The 16,307-nt window shown below is 58.9% G+C and overlaps 1 protein-coding gene across 1 annotated transcript; it reads left to right on the forward strand.

The window, feature by feature from the left end:
• Nucleotides 1-1,535: 1,535 nt before the first annotated feature.
• Nucleotides 1,536-3,518, forward strand: LOC128806065 (homeobox protein not2-like). Its single transcript, XM_053975296.1, has 3 exons — nucleotides 1,536-1,734; nucleotides 2,629-2,813; nucleotides 3,284-3,518. Exons 1-3 carry the CDS (start codon nucleotides 1,536-1,538, stop codon nucleotides 3,515-3,517), a joined length of 618 nt encoding a protein of 205 aa, XP_053831271.1. The 3' UTR covers nucleotide 3,518.
• The last annotated feature ends 12,789 nt before the right edge of the window (nucleotides 3,519-16,307 follow it).

Raw genomic sequence — 16,307 nt, forward strand, 5'->3', positions numbered from 1 at the left:
GATCCCACAGGTGCCACCGGCGTCACACCCAGCTCAGGGACGCCGAGCACCCCCCGTCCTGAGCTCCATCAAACAGAGGGGAGGAAAAAGGGAATAAAAAAAGGGAAAGCACCTCCTATCCAAACACAGCCGAGCCCACCAAGGGCCTCCTGCCTTTTTATCTTTCCAAGGCCGTCATTAAGACTCGGTAACACCAAATCTGCCACCCTTTCATCTCTGCCCCCTCCCCAGGGCCTTCATCTGCCCGCACCGCAGCGGCGGTGACGGTGGGAGGGGTCCCTGTGCTGCTCCAGGGAATGCGGTGCCCACCGCGGGATTTTAGGGTTTTTTTGGAGTCCAGACCCACCCTGGGGAGTTCCCACCTGCAGGCTCCCGGCCGGGGGTGCCCCGGTACGGCGGGTCTGGGGGTGCCCGTGCCCGCGTCCATCCCCGAGGTGCCGGGTGGCCGCAGAGCAGGGGGTGCTCCCGGCCAGGGCTCAGCCCCTGATGACTTTTCCAGCGATCCTCGGGGTTATTCCCAGCCCGGAGCAGGTTCGGGGTTTGTCCCTCGGCAAAGCCGAACGAGGGGGCTGCTGTGGCGCAGATGTGGCCCCGGGCCGGCTCCCCCGCGCCCCATTTCCTCCCCAGTAAAGCCCCGAGCCCCGGGGGAGTCTTTGAGCGGCCGCCCCCCGCCGCGCCGGCCGAGGTGTGACTTTTCCCAGCTCGTTAGGGCAGGCTGCGGGATTTTTTAAGAATCTCAGACCCTAATGACCATCTGAATCCCATCAGCCGAGCTGGGGGGTGCAGGGAGAGCCCCCCGCCGCCTCTGCCGCTGCCACCAGCACGTCCCTGGGGCTCCCCTCCCCTCGCTAACCCGAACCCCGACCCCCCAAAAAGCAGCTGTGCAGGGGGTGCAGGCTGGGGACAGAGCTCAGAGGGCCAAGGGGGACCCCAAGTCCCTGCCCCGGGAATTCGGTGGCCTTGGGGTGACACTGGGTTCCTGTGTGGTCCCACTGAGTAATTCAGGGCCAATGTCACCCACACGGGGGGGGGGTCTCTGCCCCGGGGGTGGGGGGACATGGGGGGACATCCCAATGGGGGGCAGGGGAACACGGAGGGACACCCAGTGAAGGGCAGGGGGACATGGGACAACATCTGAAATGGGGACAGGGGCCGTGGCGGGTGTCCTCCCATCGAGGGTAAGGTGACACGGAGGGACACCCAGTCACGGGCGGGGGGACACGGGGAGTTACCCCACTGAAGGCAGAGGGACACGGAGGGGACACCCAGTCGAGGGTAAGGGGACACGGCGGGGGACATCGCCACCGAGATCTGGGGGACACCGCGGTGGGACATCCCTACTGAGGGCCGGGGGTCCGGAGGGGACACCCGATGGAGAGCAGCGGGCACGGCGAGGGGACACCCCCGCGGCGGGCAGCGGGACGAGGAGGGGACAGGGAGCGGGTGCCGGGCGGGGCAGGGGCGACGCCGCGGTCCCGCCCCCGGTGCCCCCGGGCCCTATAAAGGGGCGGGCGGCGCTGCCCCGCGGCCCCGCGATGCCGCCCCCGGCCCCGGCCCCGGCGCCCCCCGGCCGCTCCTTCACCATCGCGGCGCTGCTGGGCCGGGCCTCGCCCCCCCCGCCGGCCCCGCCGCCCCCCTGGGGCTGCCCCCCGGCCCCGGGGCCGCCGCTGCCGCCGCTCTGCGCCCCCGCCTGCGGGCTGCCCCCCGCCTGGGCCGCCCGCCTCGGGGCTACAGGTACCGCTCCCCCGAGCCCGCCCCGCGACCCTCCCCTGCTCGGGGACACCCCGCCACGGGACCCCGGCCCGCCCCCCCGAGGGGGCTCCTTCTCCCTCGGGGACCCGCACCCGCCTCTCCCGGGGACGCCCGCAGTGGGGGCTCCTCCCTGCTCCCACAGGAGAGACCCCCTCTCCCCACGGATCCTCCTCTGCCGGGGCACACCCCGCAACGGGGGCCTTCCTCCCCAGGGAGACACCCCCAAATGGGGACCCTCTTCCACCGTTCCCAGGGGGGACCTTTGGCCACCTCTCCCATTAGGGGATCCCATCATTCACGGGGATCTCTTCCGAGGGATCCCCAGCCCCCTCTCCAGTGGGAATATCCCCAAATGGGACCTCCTTCCATCCCTTCCAGGGGGGATCCTTGATCACTGCCTCTCCCAGGGACCCCTCTCAAGGGGACTTCTTCCAGGGAGGGTCCTGCCCACGGGAATGTCTCCAAACGGGGCCTGAACCCACCTCTCCCGTGGGGCCGTCTGCAAATGGGGATCTCCTTTCACCTCTCCAAGGGGGAATTCCTCCAAAGGGATCTCTTCCAGGAGAATCCATGCCCATCTCTCTTGGGACACCCCCAAAAGGGACATCTCCAAATGTGGGAGACCTCCTTCCATCTCTACATGGGAAATTCCCTCAAAGGGATTCTTTTTTCCGTGAGGGATCTGTGTCCACCTCTCCAAGGAGACCCTCAGGAAACACAGGGCCCTCCTGAAAAAGAAAAACCCTCTTTAAAGGGAACACCTCCAAATGGGAAGATTCCTTCTGCCTCTCCAGGAAAGAAGGACCCCAGGACACTCTAGAGGGGTCCCCTCCAAGGGCTCCTCCCCACCCTGACCCCTGTCTGTGTCCCCTCCAGGCTTCCTGATCTCCAAGTGCTGCTTCCCCCTCTTGCAAGGCAAGGCTGGCAAAGCCAAGCGAGTCCGGACCATCTTCAGCAGCGAGCAGCTGGCGCGGCTGGAGCAGGAGTTTGCGCGGCAGCAGTACCTGGTGGGGCAGGAGCGCTGCCTGCTCGCCTCCTCCCTGCACCTCACCGAGGAGCAGGTGAGCCCCACCTCCCCTCCTGCGGCCACCAGCAGCTCCAGGGAGCTTCCCCAGGGAGCTGGGACTGTCCCCCAGCCTGGCACGGAGTTTCCGTTAAAAGGGTGGTGGATCACGGGTGGGGAAACTGAGGCACAGCGCGGCTGTCTGAGAGCCAGGACCTTGTGTCCCTCTTCAGGCTAGACTCTGCCAGCACTGGCAGGTGCAGCTCCTGGGATGCAGGGAGCAGTTTTCCATCTTGCCGGGGATGGATGGGATGCTGCCTGAGCCCAGGGGCCATGGAGCAGCCAGGTTGGAAAGCCGAGCTTGACCCTTTCCCAAGGGGAACTGGGGGAATCTCCATCCTTGGAAGCGTTCAAAAACACGAGTGTGGCACCTGGGCACAGGGGTTAGTGGTGAACGTGGTGGTGCTGGGTTAATGGCTGGACTCAGTGACCTTTCCAGACTTAATTCCATGATTCTGTGCTTCCAAGGTGAAAGTCTGGTTCCAAAACCGGAGGATCAAGTGGAGGAAACAAAGCCTGGAACAGCAACAAGCCAAACTGGCCAAAATGGGTTTGGGCACCCCGCAGAGGAGCCCAGACTCACAGAGCCACCACGAGGAGGACAAGGACTTCCCAGCAGAGTCAGGGGACAGCCAGGAGGACACGTCCTCGTCCCCGGGCTCAGGGACAGCCCCTGCAGAGACTGTGACAAAGAGCTGCTGAGCCACCACGGGCCCTTTGTGTGTATTATAGGATGTATCATAGCTGGCAATATCTAATATATACAGGATATACAGGGCACCCCTGCGGCTTGGGGGTGAAATAAATTATTTATGCAACTCTTGGGCTCGTCTTTGCAGGAATAACCCCCATTCCTGCAGGGCTTCTTCCTGGGAGTTGACCTGGGGAAGTGGGAGTCACTGCAGCCTCAGCTCATCCCAGAGGTGTCAGGAGCTTCACAGAGCCCCTGAATCCTGGAGAGGATCTGTTCACCACAACACCCTGCTCTGCCCACAGCTCATAAATCCCGGTGCTGCCTTCCTCTCCAGGGATTTCAGAGCCAGGACAGCGGGGAAATGCACCTGGAGGCAGAGCTGGAGGGAGCTCTGACCTGAGCTCCTGGGTGACATCTCAACTGGGCAAGGATTAGCCAGGCTTTGATTTTCATTGCTTGGCTCTGCTTAGGCAGAGGTGGAGGTTTCAAAAACAGCAGTTTTGGGATGGACACTGAGCAGGGGATGAGCCAGAGGTGGGAGGCTGGGGAGCTCCTTGAAGGGTGCAAAGCAAGCGAGTACCTGGGATGTCCCAGAGAAGAGCAGCAGTGGGACATGGGGTGCTCAGCTGGGCAGCACCAGCTCCTGGAGCTGGGCTTTGTCCGTGCCTGCCTTTGGAGCTGGGGGAAGAAGAGCCTCAGGTGCAGGATTTATTTGGGCAGGTGTGAAACATGGGGCAAGGACAGGAGGGCAGTCCAGGAAAGGGGGGACAGTTGAGGGGATGGTGCAAAGAGAAGGGATCAGTGCAAGGAGAAGGGGGATGATGTGGGGGAAAAGGGGATGGTGCAGGGAAAGGGGGATGGTGAAGGGTAAAGGGGATGGTGCAGGGAAAAGGGGATGGTGCAGGGAAAAGGGGATGGTGAAGGGTAAAGGGGATGGTGAAGGGTAAAGGGGATGGTGCAGAGAAAAGGGGATGGTGCAGGGAAAAGGGGATGGTGCAGAGAAAAGGGGATGGTGCAGGGAAAAGGGGATTGTGAAGGGAGAGGGGATGTGCAGGGAAAAGGGGATGGTGAAGGGTAAAGGGGATGGTGAAGGGTAAAGGGGATGGTGAAGGGTAAAGGGGATGGTGAAGGGTAAAGGGGATGGTGCAGAGAAAAGGGGATGGTGCAGGGAAAAGGGGATGGTGCAGAGAAAAGGGGATGTGCAGGGAAAAGGGGATGGTGCAGGGAAAAGGGGATTGTGAAGGGAGAGGGGATGTGCAGGGAAAAGGGGATGGTGAAGGGTAAAGGGGATGGTGCAGGGTAAAGGGGATGGTGTACAGAAAAGGGGATGGTGCAGGGAGAGAGGACAATATCAGGAGAAGGGGATGGTGCACGGGGAGGGGGAATGACGCCTGGAAACGGGGAAGCTGCAGGAGAAGGGGGCAATATAAGAAGGGGCAGTGCAAGGAGAGGGGGAGTGCGCGAGGGGGGTGATCCAGGGAAAGGGGGACAATGCGAGGAGGGGACAGTGCAGGGAGAGAGGGACAGTGCAAGAAGGAGGGGACGCTGTGAAGGAAGCTGCCCTTTGTCCCGGCTGTTGCAGGGATTAGCCGGCACATCTCAAAGAGCCCAAACTGTGCTAATGTCTTCACATGTCTGCCGGGAGCCCGGCCTGGGCGCGGCTTTAAGGCGCTAATCTCGCATGCCGGTGGTTCATTACAATCAGCCCCGAGACAAGAGGGCTCTCGGGGCTGTTTCAATCCCGCCCGGCCGGGGGCTGAGCTGATTGCGGCCGTTTCGTTGTTCTCAGGACACCTTTAATCCCCCGGGAGCTGGCGGGGCTCAGGAGCGGGCTCCTCCCGGGAGCAGTGGGGGACCCGACCCCGCTCCGGGGATGCTCCCGCAGGGTCTGCCCGGCTCTGCCCCCCCTGCGGGGAATGTCCGACCCGGGAATGATTTAATTAAAACTGCTGGGTTTTTAAAATGTACTTGTGTATGAGGCGGATTAAATCACATTCCTGTGGCACCTCGGGATTTGAGCGGGAGGTTTTTGCCATGGGGGGGTGATAACCCCTGAGGGCTCAGGATGGCTCTGTCCCCTCGGGACGGCTGAGTCACAGGGAATGCCATCCCTTCTCTTCCTCCCGGCCAAGATTGACCTGTTCGCAGCTTCCTCGGGGTGGGGAAGGGACTGCGCGGGACAAAGCGGGGATCGCTGCTGCGGTGGGGATGAGGAGAGCCGAGCCCCCAGCTCTGCCCCCGATTATGGGATGGAGTTGATGGCTTGCAGAAAAAGCTGGACTCATCCCGGCTGGCCCTGCCAGCCTGGGCAGGGGGTAGGAATGCAGTTTCCTTCCTCTCCGACCCTGCTGTCTGCAGCTCAGCCCAGCTCCTGGCAGCTCCACCGGGGCACGCGGATTGGGATCAAGGCTGGGCGCTGTGATTTGGCGCTGTGGAAAATAAGGGAGAGAGACCATTGCGAAGGTCTCGGGCTGGATCGATCCACTTAGGACAGAGCCTTGGTCCTCTCATCCCTCAGGAAACCTGTGTATAAAAGAGGAAGAATAAAGAAAGAATAAGAGCTGCGTGTCCTTACCCAAATCCCCCCACATCCCAAAGACCCTGTCAGTCTCTTCCCAATCCACGGCTCTCAGAAAGACGCTGGCTTTTCACCTGTCTGCAAAACCCGAGGTGGCTTTCAGTGACAGATAATTAAAAGGAAGTGAGAATTAAGCAGCTTTATTAAGGGGATAAAGGTTATCTGCCAAAGATGCAGCGCTGAGCCCTTCCCGGCAAATCTCCCGGCTCCAGAGATAAGCGGGAGGCTCGTGGGACAGGCAGCGGTGGCTGAAGGCTGATCAGGGAGAGGTGTTTCCCCGAGGGACCGCGAGTGGCTGATGGGGATGAATGCAGGGCGCTGCTGAAGAGGTGCAAATGCCCGGCTGGCTAAATGGGATGGGACCGGCGCGGAGAGACTGGAGAGGGGATAACCAGGTGGAGCCGAGCGCTCAGGCTCTCGGGGTGCCCCTCCCTGCCCCCCCTTGCTGCCGGGATGATTTGGGGCGTTTGGAGCAGCGGCACCCCGCACCCCCGTCCCGTGCCCCGGCACCCGGCGCGTCCCTTCCCCGGGCTGGGAGCGCCGTTCCCCGCTTGCAGGGGGTCGCTCAGTGGGATTAGCGAGTCCCGAGCCGGGCCCGGGCTGCCGGCAGGGACCGGGAGCCGCGGGCAGAGGTTCAAGGCAGAGCCCGGGCCGGGCCGGGGGCGGCCGTGCGCGCTGCGGGCTCCATCCCCTCGTGTAATCTTATTAAATGGTCAGGGAGCGTTTCCCCTGCTTCTCCCTCCCCGCTAATTCCCGGGTGAAACATCAAATGAGTTTCCCGGCTCTGCCCGGTTTCAGTGGGAATATAAAAAAGACATCATGAGCAACGGGAGGAAATCCCACTACATCCCCTATTTTCCAGACTGTCTGGGATCAATTTACCCCAAGCTGCCCTGCGCAGGGAGCAAAGGCACCACATTTTAAATGAAATTCTCCTGGATACATGACAATAAGGATGAAATGGAGTGACCTGCCTGGAAATGCAGCAGGGGAACCGGTAAACTGAGGATTCCCCTCTGGACTGAGCATTGCAGTGACCAAAATCTTCGGGTTTACAAATCCTGGCTTTAAACCAGTTCTGGTGAAATGAGCTGTTATGAAAAAGAAGAAAGAAAAAAAAAAAAAGAAAAAAAAAAGAAAAAAAAAAAAGGAAATTTCACAATCTCCCTCTTTGCAAACGGTTTGTGGCAAAAAAAAAAAAAAAAAAAAAAAAAACCAAAAAAAAAAAAAACAAAAAAAAAAAAAAAAAAAAAAACAAAAAAAACAAACAAAACCCAAAAAAACCAAACCCCCCCCAAAAAGAAAAAAAAACCAAACAATAACCCCTTGTCCCTGTAGCGCTGTCATCCCAGCACGGATGAGTCAGGATTCCCTGGGGGGGAACCTGGCACCAGACCCCCCCCTCTGCCTGGTGTGATTTTATTGTAAAAGCTGAACAAATCATTCAATCAAGTGATGTCTGCTGCTGTGGGATGAATTTGGGTGACCTTGGCACCATCTTTGCACAAAATCTGTTTGATTTTATTGTAAAAACTGATTAAATCGTTAAATAAGCGAGCGCTGATGCTGTGGGATGAATACGGGGATCCTGACGGAAGGTGTGGGACTGGCGGGCAGATAAAGCGCTTCCCAACCCTGCTAAAACCTCGTCCTGGGGCTGAGCTCGGCTGTGAAGCTCCCGTGCCTCAGTTTCCCCCGCCGCAGGAGCTGGGTGAGCCCAGCCCCGGGCCCTCGGGGGCCGGGCCGGGTGTGACCCCGCTCCCAGCCCGCTCCCCTGCGGAGAGCCGAGCCGGATCCGAGCCTTGGATCTGCCCCATCCTCCCCCCACTCCATCTCTATTGATTTAATAAGATGGAGAGGAATTAACGGGGCCGGAGCATTGGAATAATGCAAGATGAACAAAGGGGCAGCGCTAGCAAAGATGCTGCCAGCTTTTAATGATGAGGCCGGGCAGATCCCCCGCCAGTTGTCCCTTTGGAGTGGCGATTAAGAACATACTGTTATTGTTAAGGCCGAGAGATAAATCCCTGCACCGTTTCTGATGTGATCAGCCGGGGCTTCTCCCTACAATTTGTGATCCTATTGTGGACGGTGTTTGCCCTGGGCAAGGAGAGTCTGGGAACCACTTATGAACCATCCTTTGGTCATTAGTCTCCTCATTAGGACAGAACAATGTGGGAAAAAAAAGATAATTGAAGGGAGCAGCGGGCTGATGGCGCACTCAGGCCCGGCCCAGCGCCGCCTCAATGCTTAGTTTGTTTAGAATTCCCAATTAATTTGAAATGCGCAGGTTTGGGATGCTCCCGACACCTGGAATTGCAACCCCTGTGAGCAGGGGCTCCGGGGCTGTGCGTGACGGGAGGAGCACGGGGCGTCTTGAGCCATAATTGATTTTTGGGGGTTCTCCCAGGCTTTGCCGTCAGCTGGATGTAGCCCCATGGAATCACGGAATTCTAGGCTTGGAAGAGACTTTTAAAGGTCATCCAGCCCAACTCACGCTCTCCAGGCACGCGGTGTGGGAAGGGACCCCAGGGAGCCGCGGCGGGCGAGGGCGGGGGTGCAGCACGTCCCGCTCCCTCACTGCACATCTGGCTGAGCTACGGGGCCAGATGTGTTAGCCAGGAGCGCGACACGCAGGAACCAGCCCGCCGGGATCAGGGATTTGTCCCCAGGGAAAAGCTGGGGCAGAACGCGGTCCTGCCCCGCCGGGCTGCAGGGGCTGCCCGCGCCTCCTGCCTGGACATGCCCGGGTGATGAATCAGCCCCGGCTGGGGAGGAGGGGGAAAAGCCCTAATTCCTCAGGATGCTCGATATTATCAAGTGCTAATGAGGCCTGGATGGGGCTGAGGTGCTTTGCAGGCCATTATCCCAAATTAACCTGACAATGAAGCCGGGGAGCGGTGTCTGAGGGGCGGCTCGGGTGTGTATTGGCTGTCTGGGCTGGGCTCCGGGGGCTGCTGTCCTCTGCCTCCCCCCGAGCACAAACCGAGGGCCCTGGGGTTTGCAGGGGGAATTTTCCATTGCGTGAACACAGAATCATGGAATGGCTGGGGCTGGAAGGGACCTTGAGGACCATCTCGTTCCACCCCCTGCCATGGACAGGGACATCTTCCACTACCCCAGGCTGCCCCAAAGCCCCTCCAGCCTGGCCTTGGACAGGTTGAGTCAGCCTGGGGAGGTTTGACAGGCAGGAGACACGATGAGGTGACGAGGATGGAGAGAACCGGCACAGATTCCTCTTCAGGCCAGCGTTTGGGATGACGTTTTTCTGTGAAACTGGCACGTCCCCAAATTGTCCTGTCCATCCCGTGCTGTACTGACACCGGGATCCGGCAGGGTCCTTGGGGGGTGGCCTTGCCCTTGTCACCTGGAACCCGGGCTCCTGTCCTCGCCCAGTCTGGGGCTGTTGGTGGGACCCTGTGAGGTGCTGGGGATCCAGAAGGAGACTTGGATCCTCCTGCAACAGGAGAGATGGGATTTACCAGGAGCACTGAGCTCCAGCACCGCGGTCTGCAGCTCCCTGCAGCTCCCCGGGCCTGCCTGAGGGTGACAGAGGTGGCTTCTTGGCAGGGTGGCTCCTTGGCACCCAGCTCCAGGTGCTCGGGGTGCACAGAGCACCCACAGCTATTGCTGTGAGCCAGAGGAATTTATCTTTCCTAGGTGCTAGCCTGGAGGAATAGGAACACATCCATTGTCCCCCTCGGAGAAAACCCGTGCTCCTCTTCCCACTGCAAAGAGAGACCCCCATTCCCTTCTCCTGGAGGATTTGGTGGGATAGGTTTGGAAAGGGGTAAATCACCAGCTCAAGGAGCCACGGGGTTCGAGAACATTCCTAATTGCCCATTACTGGTTCATGGATTATTATTTACTGTCACTTTGGACAGCACGGGAGAAACCTTTGCAAAAATCTCACCTAAGGCCAAAACCTGGTGCTCAGAATCCCATTTATAAGGCAATTTTCGTTAAAATAGCTCAGGATTTCAGCCTCCTCAGGCTGTTGGTGCTGGGCCATTTATTCCAATGAGCAGGAGCAGCTCCTGGCTCAGCAGCACAGACAGCCTGGGATCCATCCTCCCCTGATTTCAGGGAGCCTGGGATCCATCCTCCCCTGATTTCAGTGATCCTGGGATCCATCCTCTCTCTCTGATTGCAGGGAGCCTGGGATCCATCCTCCCCTGATTTCAGGCAGCCTGGGATCACTCCTCTCCCTGATTGCAGGGAGCCTGGGATCCATCCTCCTCTGATTTCAGTGAGCCTGGGATCCATCCTCCCCTGATTTCAGGCAGCCTGGGATCCATCCTCTCTCTCTGATTGCAGGGAGCCTGGGATCCATCCTCCCCTGATTTCAGGCAGCCTGGGATCCATCCTCTCTCCCTGATTTCAGGCAGCCTGGGATCCATCCTCTCTCCCTGATTTCAGGCAGCCTGGGATCCATCCTCTCTCCCTGATTTCAGGCAGCCTGGGATCCATCCTCTCTCCCTGATTTCAGGCAGCCTGGGATCCATCCTCTCTCCCTGATTTCAGGCAGCCTGGGGTCCATCCTCCTCTGATTTCAGGCAGCCTGGGATCCATCCTCTCCCTGACTGCAGGGATGCTCCCGATCCCAGCGGTGTTTCCCCTCTGGCAGGAGCACTCACACCTCGGATTACAGATGCACCAAATCCCCGTCACGTTTTCGCGTGTGCTTGCTGTGGGTTTGGGGAAATTTCCGCCACCCCTCTGGCCCCGCTGGGATGGGTTTGCGGCTGGGAGAGGGATGGAAATGGAGCCGGGCTCTCCTCACCGGCCGAGAGGCGAGGTGTGAAATTTCTCATGGGCAAACAAGTGAGAGCTGCGGGGTGCCCAGAAGAAGGGGGACAGAAAAGATGAAGCGGGGAGGGGGGGGAATGAGGAGGAGGAGAGAAAGCAGCAGCCAGGGAGGAACAAAAATCCCTAAAGCACCAACCTGGATTGAAGAGTGGGGCGTTTTCTATGGGGGGATTGTAAAATGCGCTCTCTCTTTCCCCTTGGCAGGGGGAAAAAGGGCCCCCCCTCTATCTGATAGTCATTAGCATCAATTAGCCCCGTTTGAAGTAGGCAACATCTTTGTCTCTTTGCAAAAAAAGAAATAAAAAAACCTTTCAGGGAGCCCATAATAACATCTGGAGCAGGAGAGGCTGAACTGAGTTCCCCACTTTCATCTCTTGTCGAGGGACTTGGAATGTTAATGCAGCCTCATTCTTTAATGGAGTTATCAGGAAATGCTTTTCACCTCCTTCCCTTTGCTCAGGGGGGATGTTTACAAAGGGCTGGGGGCTTTTTGGGGGGCTTTTTGGGTTGTTGTTTTGTTGTTGGGATTTTTTTTACCCCTTCTCTAAGAAACTCCCCCTAAGAGATTTCCACCCCCCCTTCCCCTTTTATTTTCTACACTCTTGAAAAACAAAACGGGAATAAAATATAATGAATAGAATATAGTGAATAAAATAAAATAAATAAAATAACCACCAGCAGAAAACCAAAGAGGATCACATCCCATCCTTTCATGTCCCCTCTCTGGAGGGTCTGGGCTGGTGGTTGGAGCTGGTGTGGGCAGGGGAGGTGGGGGGTCCTGGCCAGAGTCCCCCGCCCTGCCTGGCTGCTGGGTGCTACATTTCCCAAGTCATTACCAGCGGGTGAAAATTTCCAGCTTTCCCACCAAAATGCATTAGCTGAGCACACAGCACTAATGGGAAACAGGACATGTCATTAGGCAGCGGCTGCGGCCCAGGGGGAGAAGGGAAGGGAAAACTCAGCCAGGGTTTGGCTGGAGGTGCATCCATCGGTCCATCCCAGGGGCTCCTGTTGTCAGAGCAGCTCCCTGTCCATCCCTGCAGCTCCCTGTCCATCCCAGGGGCTCCCTGTCCATCCCTGCAGCTCCCTGTCCATGCCAGGGGCTCTCTGTAAATCCCTGCAGCTCCCTGTCCATCCCTGCAGCTCCCTGTCCATCCCAAGGGCTCTCTGTAAATCCCTGCAGCTCCCTGTCCATCCCTGCAGCTCCCTGTCCATCCCAGGGGCTCTCTGTAAATCCCTGCAGCTCCCTGTCCATCCCTGCAGCTCCCTGTCCATGCCAGGGGCTCTCTGTAAATCCCTGCAGCTCCCTGTCCATGCCAGCAGCTCCCTGTCCATCCCTGCGGCTCCCTGTCCATGCCAGCAGCTCCCTGTCCATCCCTGCGGCTCCCTGTCCATGCCAGCAGCTCCCTGTCCATCCCTGCGGCTCCCTGTCCATCTCAGCAGCTCCCTGTCCAGCCCTGCAGCTCCCTGTCCCTCTCAGGGGCTCCCTGTCCATCCCTGTGGTTCCCTGTCCATCCCTGCAGCTCCCTGTCCATGCCAGGGGCTCTCTGTAAATCCCTGCAGCTCCCTGTCCATCCCTGCAGCTCCCTGTCCATCCCAACAGCTCCCTGTCCATCCCTGCAGCTCCCTGTCCATCCCAACAGCCCCCTGTCCATCCCTGCAGCTCCCTGTCCATCCCAGGGACTCCCTGTCCATCCCTGCAGCTCCCTGTCCGTCCCAGCTGCTGCCTGTCCATCCCTGCAGCTCCCTGTCCATCCCTGCAGCTCCCTGTCCATCCCAACAGCCCCCTGTCCATCCCTGCAGCTCCCTGTCCATCCCAGGGACTCCCTGTCCATCCCAGGGACTCCCTGTCCATCCCTGCAGCTCCCTGTCCATCCCAACAGCCCCCTGTCCATCCCTGCAGCTCCCTGTCCATCCCTGCAGCTCCCTGTCCATCCCAGCTGCTGCCTGTCCATCTGTCTGTCCATCAATCCTGCCAGGGGGATCCATCAGCGTCCCTGCCCTGCCTGCAGCTCGCCCATCCCAACAACCCCAACACAGATCCTTTAATAACTGCAGCAGCTCTGACATTGCTTTCCCTGGGAATCACAGCACCAGTCAGGACTTAGTATAAAGAGCAAAAATCATAAATTGATTTAATAACCTTTTAATAACCCCAAACCTCATCTAATGACACCCATGTTCAATCCCACACATACTCTGTGCCAGCAAAGCCAGGAGCTGTGAATCTCCAAGGATGTTTTTTTTTCCCAAGGTGACTTTTTTTTGAGAGAGGATTCAGCACTCACCCAGCTTTGAACGTGTGATTCCAATTAAGGCCGTGGTTCCACGGCAGCAGGATTGGAGCTGCCTGTTTGGATAAGGAGCAATAAAGCAGCAGCTGTATTTATTCACTTATTTGGATGCTGCTGGGGAAGACAGGATGCTAAAAGACAGGAGAAAACATGTTTTAAAGGCAAACTTCGGGGACTCTTTTGTGTCCTGTGGGCATCCTCCTCCCTGAGGATCTTGTAGCCATCACCAGGGTGCCTCCTCGTGAGCAGGATAATCCTGCCTGTGTATTCCCATCTGCTTTGAAATGCTCAAAAATACAGAGATTTTTGTAATTATTTCTATGCATTGTGCAGGGAAAAGAAACTTTAAATGGCATGAATCCCTGCTGAAGGCAGGATTTAGTGGATATGGCCCGTGAGCCTGTGCATGCAGGGATGGTTAATGCCAGGTTATTAAACCACAGGGGATTTTTGCTCTGTGTATATTAACCTGGAGACCCTGGGGTTTCTCTGTGTTTGTACACACCAGAGTGAATTTCCAGTGAGAATTTGGTGGGATTTGAGCAGGAATCCCACCTGAGAGAGGAGTCTGTGCCACTCACAGCTCCCCATCAGCCCACGTGGCTGTGCCCAGCTCCGAGGGTGTCACACAGGGATGGCACCAGTTCCATTCCCAGGACACGGTCACCTCGGATCCTGGCAGGCTCCTGAGGTGCTTGTCCCGTGTCCCAGATATTCCCACACACTGTGGCACACCTGGACAGGTAGAGACACATTCCCCTCGGCACAGGGGCACGATGTGATGTGCTGGCACAGCCCGGGGCCCGTAGGCTGTGCCCTGAGGAGTGCGGCCAGGAGATGCTGCGGGGGCTCCTGTGAGTTTGGGAATGGGACTGAGGGTTATGTTTGTGTCCCTGGGGGTGTCCGTGGGGAGGGGATTGGTGCTGCTGTGAGGTGTCCATTGGGAAGGAGTTTAGGTTGTTTTGGATGTCTGAGGAAGGAACAGCTGTTGGTGTAGGGGTCCATGAGGAAGGAACCGTTATCCATGGGGCATCCTCGGGAAGGACGGAGGGCCAGCGGTGGTCCACGGGCAAAGACCCCCACAGGTCACTGTAGGGGAAGATGCAGGGCAGGTGACACTGGAGGTGGCAGCAGGAAAAGAGGGGTGTCCATGGGGTGCCAGGGTGGAAGGAGGGGTGTCTGTGGGAGTGCTGCCATGGAACGTGGGGTGACTGTGGGGCTGTCCCTGGGAACGGGATCCGTGGGGCTGTCACTGCAGGGCTCTCCATGGGGGTGCTGGTGTGGAAAGAGGGGTGTCCATGGAAGAGCTTGAGTGCAAGGAGGGTTTCCATGGGAGCGTCGGTGGGGAGGAAGAGGTGTCGGTGTGGAGACTGGGGCATTGGTGGGGTGTTGGTGGGGAAGCAGGCATGTGGGTGGGGTGTCAGTGGGGAAACAGGGGTGTTGGTGGGGAAGCAGGGGTCGGTGGGGTGTCAGTGGGGAAGCAGGGGTGTCAGTAGCAAAGCAGGGGTGTCAGTGGGGTGTCAGTGGGGAAGCAGGGGTGTCAGTGGGGTGTCAGTGGGGAAGCAGGGGTGTTGGTGGGGAAGCAGGAGTCGGTGGGGTGTCAGTAGCAAAGCAGGGGTGTCAGTGGGGAAGCAGGGGTGTCAGTGGGGTGTCAATGGGGAAGCAGGGGTGTGGGTGGGGTGTCAGTGGGGAAGCAGGGGTGTCAGTAGCAAAGCAGGGGTGTCAGTGGGGAAGCAGGGGTGTCGGTGGGGAAGCAGGGGTGTCAGTGGGAAAACAGGGGTGTTGGTGGGGTGTCAGTAGGGAAGCAGGGGTATCAGTGGGGAAGTAGGGGTATCAGTGGGGAAGCAGGGGTGTCGGTGGGGAAGCAGGGGTGCTGGTAGGGAAGCAGGGGTGTCAGTGGGGAAGCAGGGGTGCTGATAGGGAAGCAGGGGTGCTGGTAGGGAAGCAGGGGTGTCGGTGGGGAAGCAGGGGTGTAGGCAGGGGTGTCGCTGGCGGCCAGCGGGGTGTGTGCAGCCCCCGCCGCCCCCCCGCCGCCGCTTTGCATAGGAGTGCGACTGTCCCCGGCCCCTCGCCCTCCATATAAGCGGCCGGGGCGGCGGCGGCCGCACCGGCCCGGCCATGCTGCAGAGCCCGGCGCGCCCCCGGCCCGGGCCGCCGCCCCCCAAGACCCCGTTCCACATCGAAGCGCTGCTCGCCCGGGAGCCGCCGCGCCGCGGCCCCGCCGCCTCCGTGAGCCCCGGGCCGCCGGCCCCGCGCTGGCCCGCGGCGGGACCCGCAGCCGGGCCGGTCCCGGCGGCGGCAGCGGTGGGGCTGGGGCCGCTGCCCGGAGCGTGGGGCTGGCCCTGGCCCTGGCCCGGGGCAGGTGAGCGGGGTCCGGCCGGGCGGGAGCGGGGATGCCGCGCACGGGGACGGGATGCGGGACCGGCCCGCTGGGAAATAACGGGGTCGGGGTCACCCCAAAGCGCCGCGGTCCCCGCTGCCGGTGTGGTTTCGTTCCTGCAGCCTCTGGAGCAGCCCCGAGCTGAAGCGTTGGGCTGCGGCTGCGGGACAGGGACGAGGCACAGGGAAAACTTTCCTTGGAGTTTTTTTTCCCTTCTGTAGGTGATCGATATAGCGAGACCAAAAAGGACGGGTTTATGTGGGGTTTTTTTTGTTTATTTGTTAATTTTTGCTATATTGCGAGGCAGTTTCTAACAGACCTGATGTCTCTGAACAGTTTGACAAAGAAAGAGCCCGTGGTTGATTCCTGAAGATGCTACAGGTTTTTACTAATCCATGATTCAGTCCCCAGCCCAGAACCTGGTGCAGAATATCCAAACTCACTGTTTGCATTTGAGATGGAGCCAGAAACTTGGAATAGATGTAACAGTAAAGTGAGAGAGCTCAAAGCAGTATTCCAGTGCCTGGGCTAGTGGAAGGTGGCGGAGGTGGGAACTGGATGATCTTTAAGGAGCTTTCCAACCCAAAGCAGTCCGTGGTTCCATGAGATCTTACGGGTGACTTTGCACACACTGGCATTTATTTCTCCTTTCATATAGCAGGAAGGCACTTCACTGCCAGAGTTTTAATCAAAAACCGGCTGTCATTTCTCAAAGCCTCGCTCCCAAAATTAATTTC

This window comes from Vidua macroura, chromosome 4 (assembly GCF_024509145.1).
Source record: "Vidua macroura isolate BioBank_ID:100142 chromosome 4, ASM2450914v1, whole genome shotgun sequence".
Lineage (NCBI taxonomy): Eukaryota > Metazoa > Chordata > Aves > Passeriformes > Viduidae > Vidua > Vidua macroura.

Excerpts from the sequence above, each read along its gene's own strand:
- LOC128806065 (XM_053975296.1), top strand. The coding sequence starts at position 1,536 with ATGCCGCCCCCGGCCCCGGCCCCGGCGCCCCCCGGCCGCTCCTTCACC. Across the intron at positions 1,735-2,628 it reads CGCCCGCCTCGGGGCTACAG|GCTTCCTGATCTCCAAGTGC; the intron begins GTACCGCTCCCC and ends TGTCCCCTCCAG. Across the intron at positions 2,814-3,283 it reads TGCACCTCACCGAGGAGCAG|GTGAAAGTCTGGTTCCAAAA; the intron begins GTGAGCCCCACC and ends TGTGCTTCCAAG.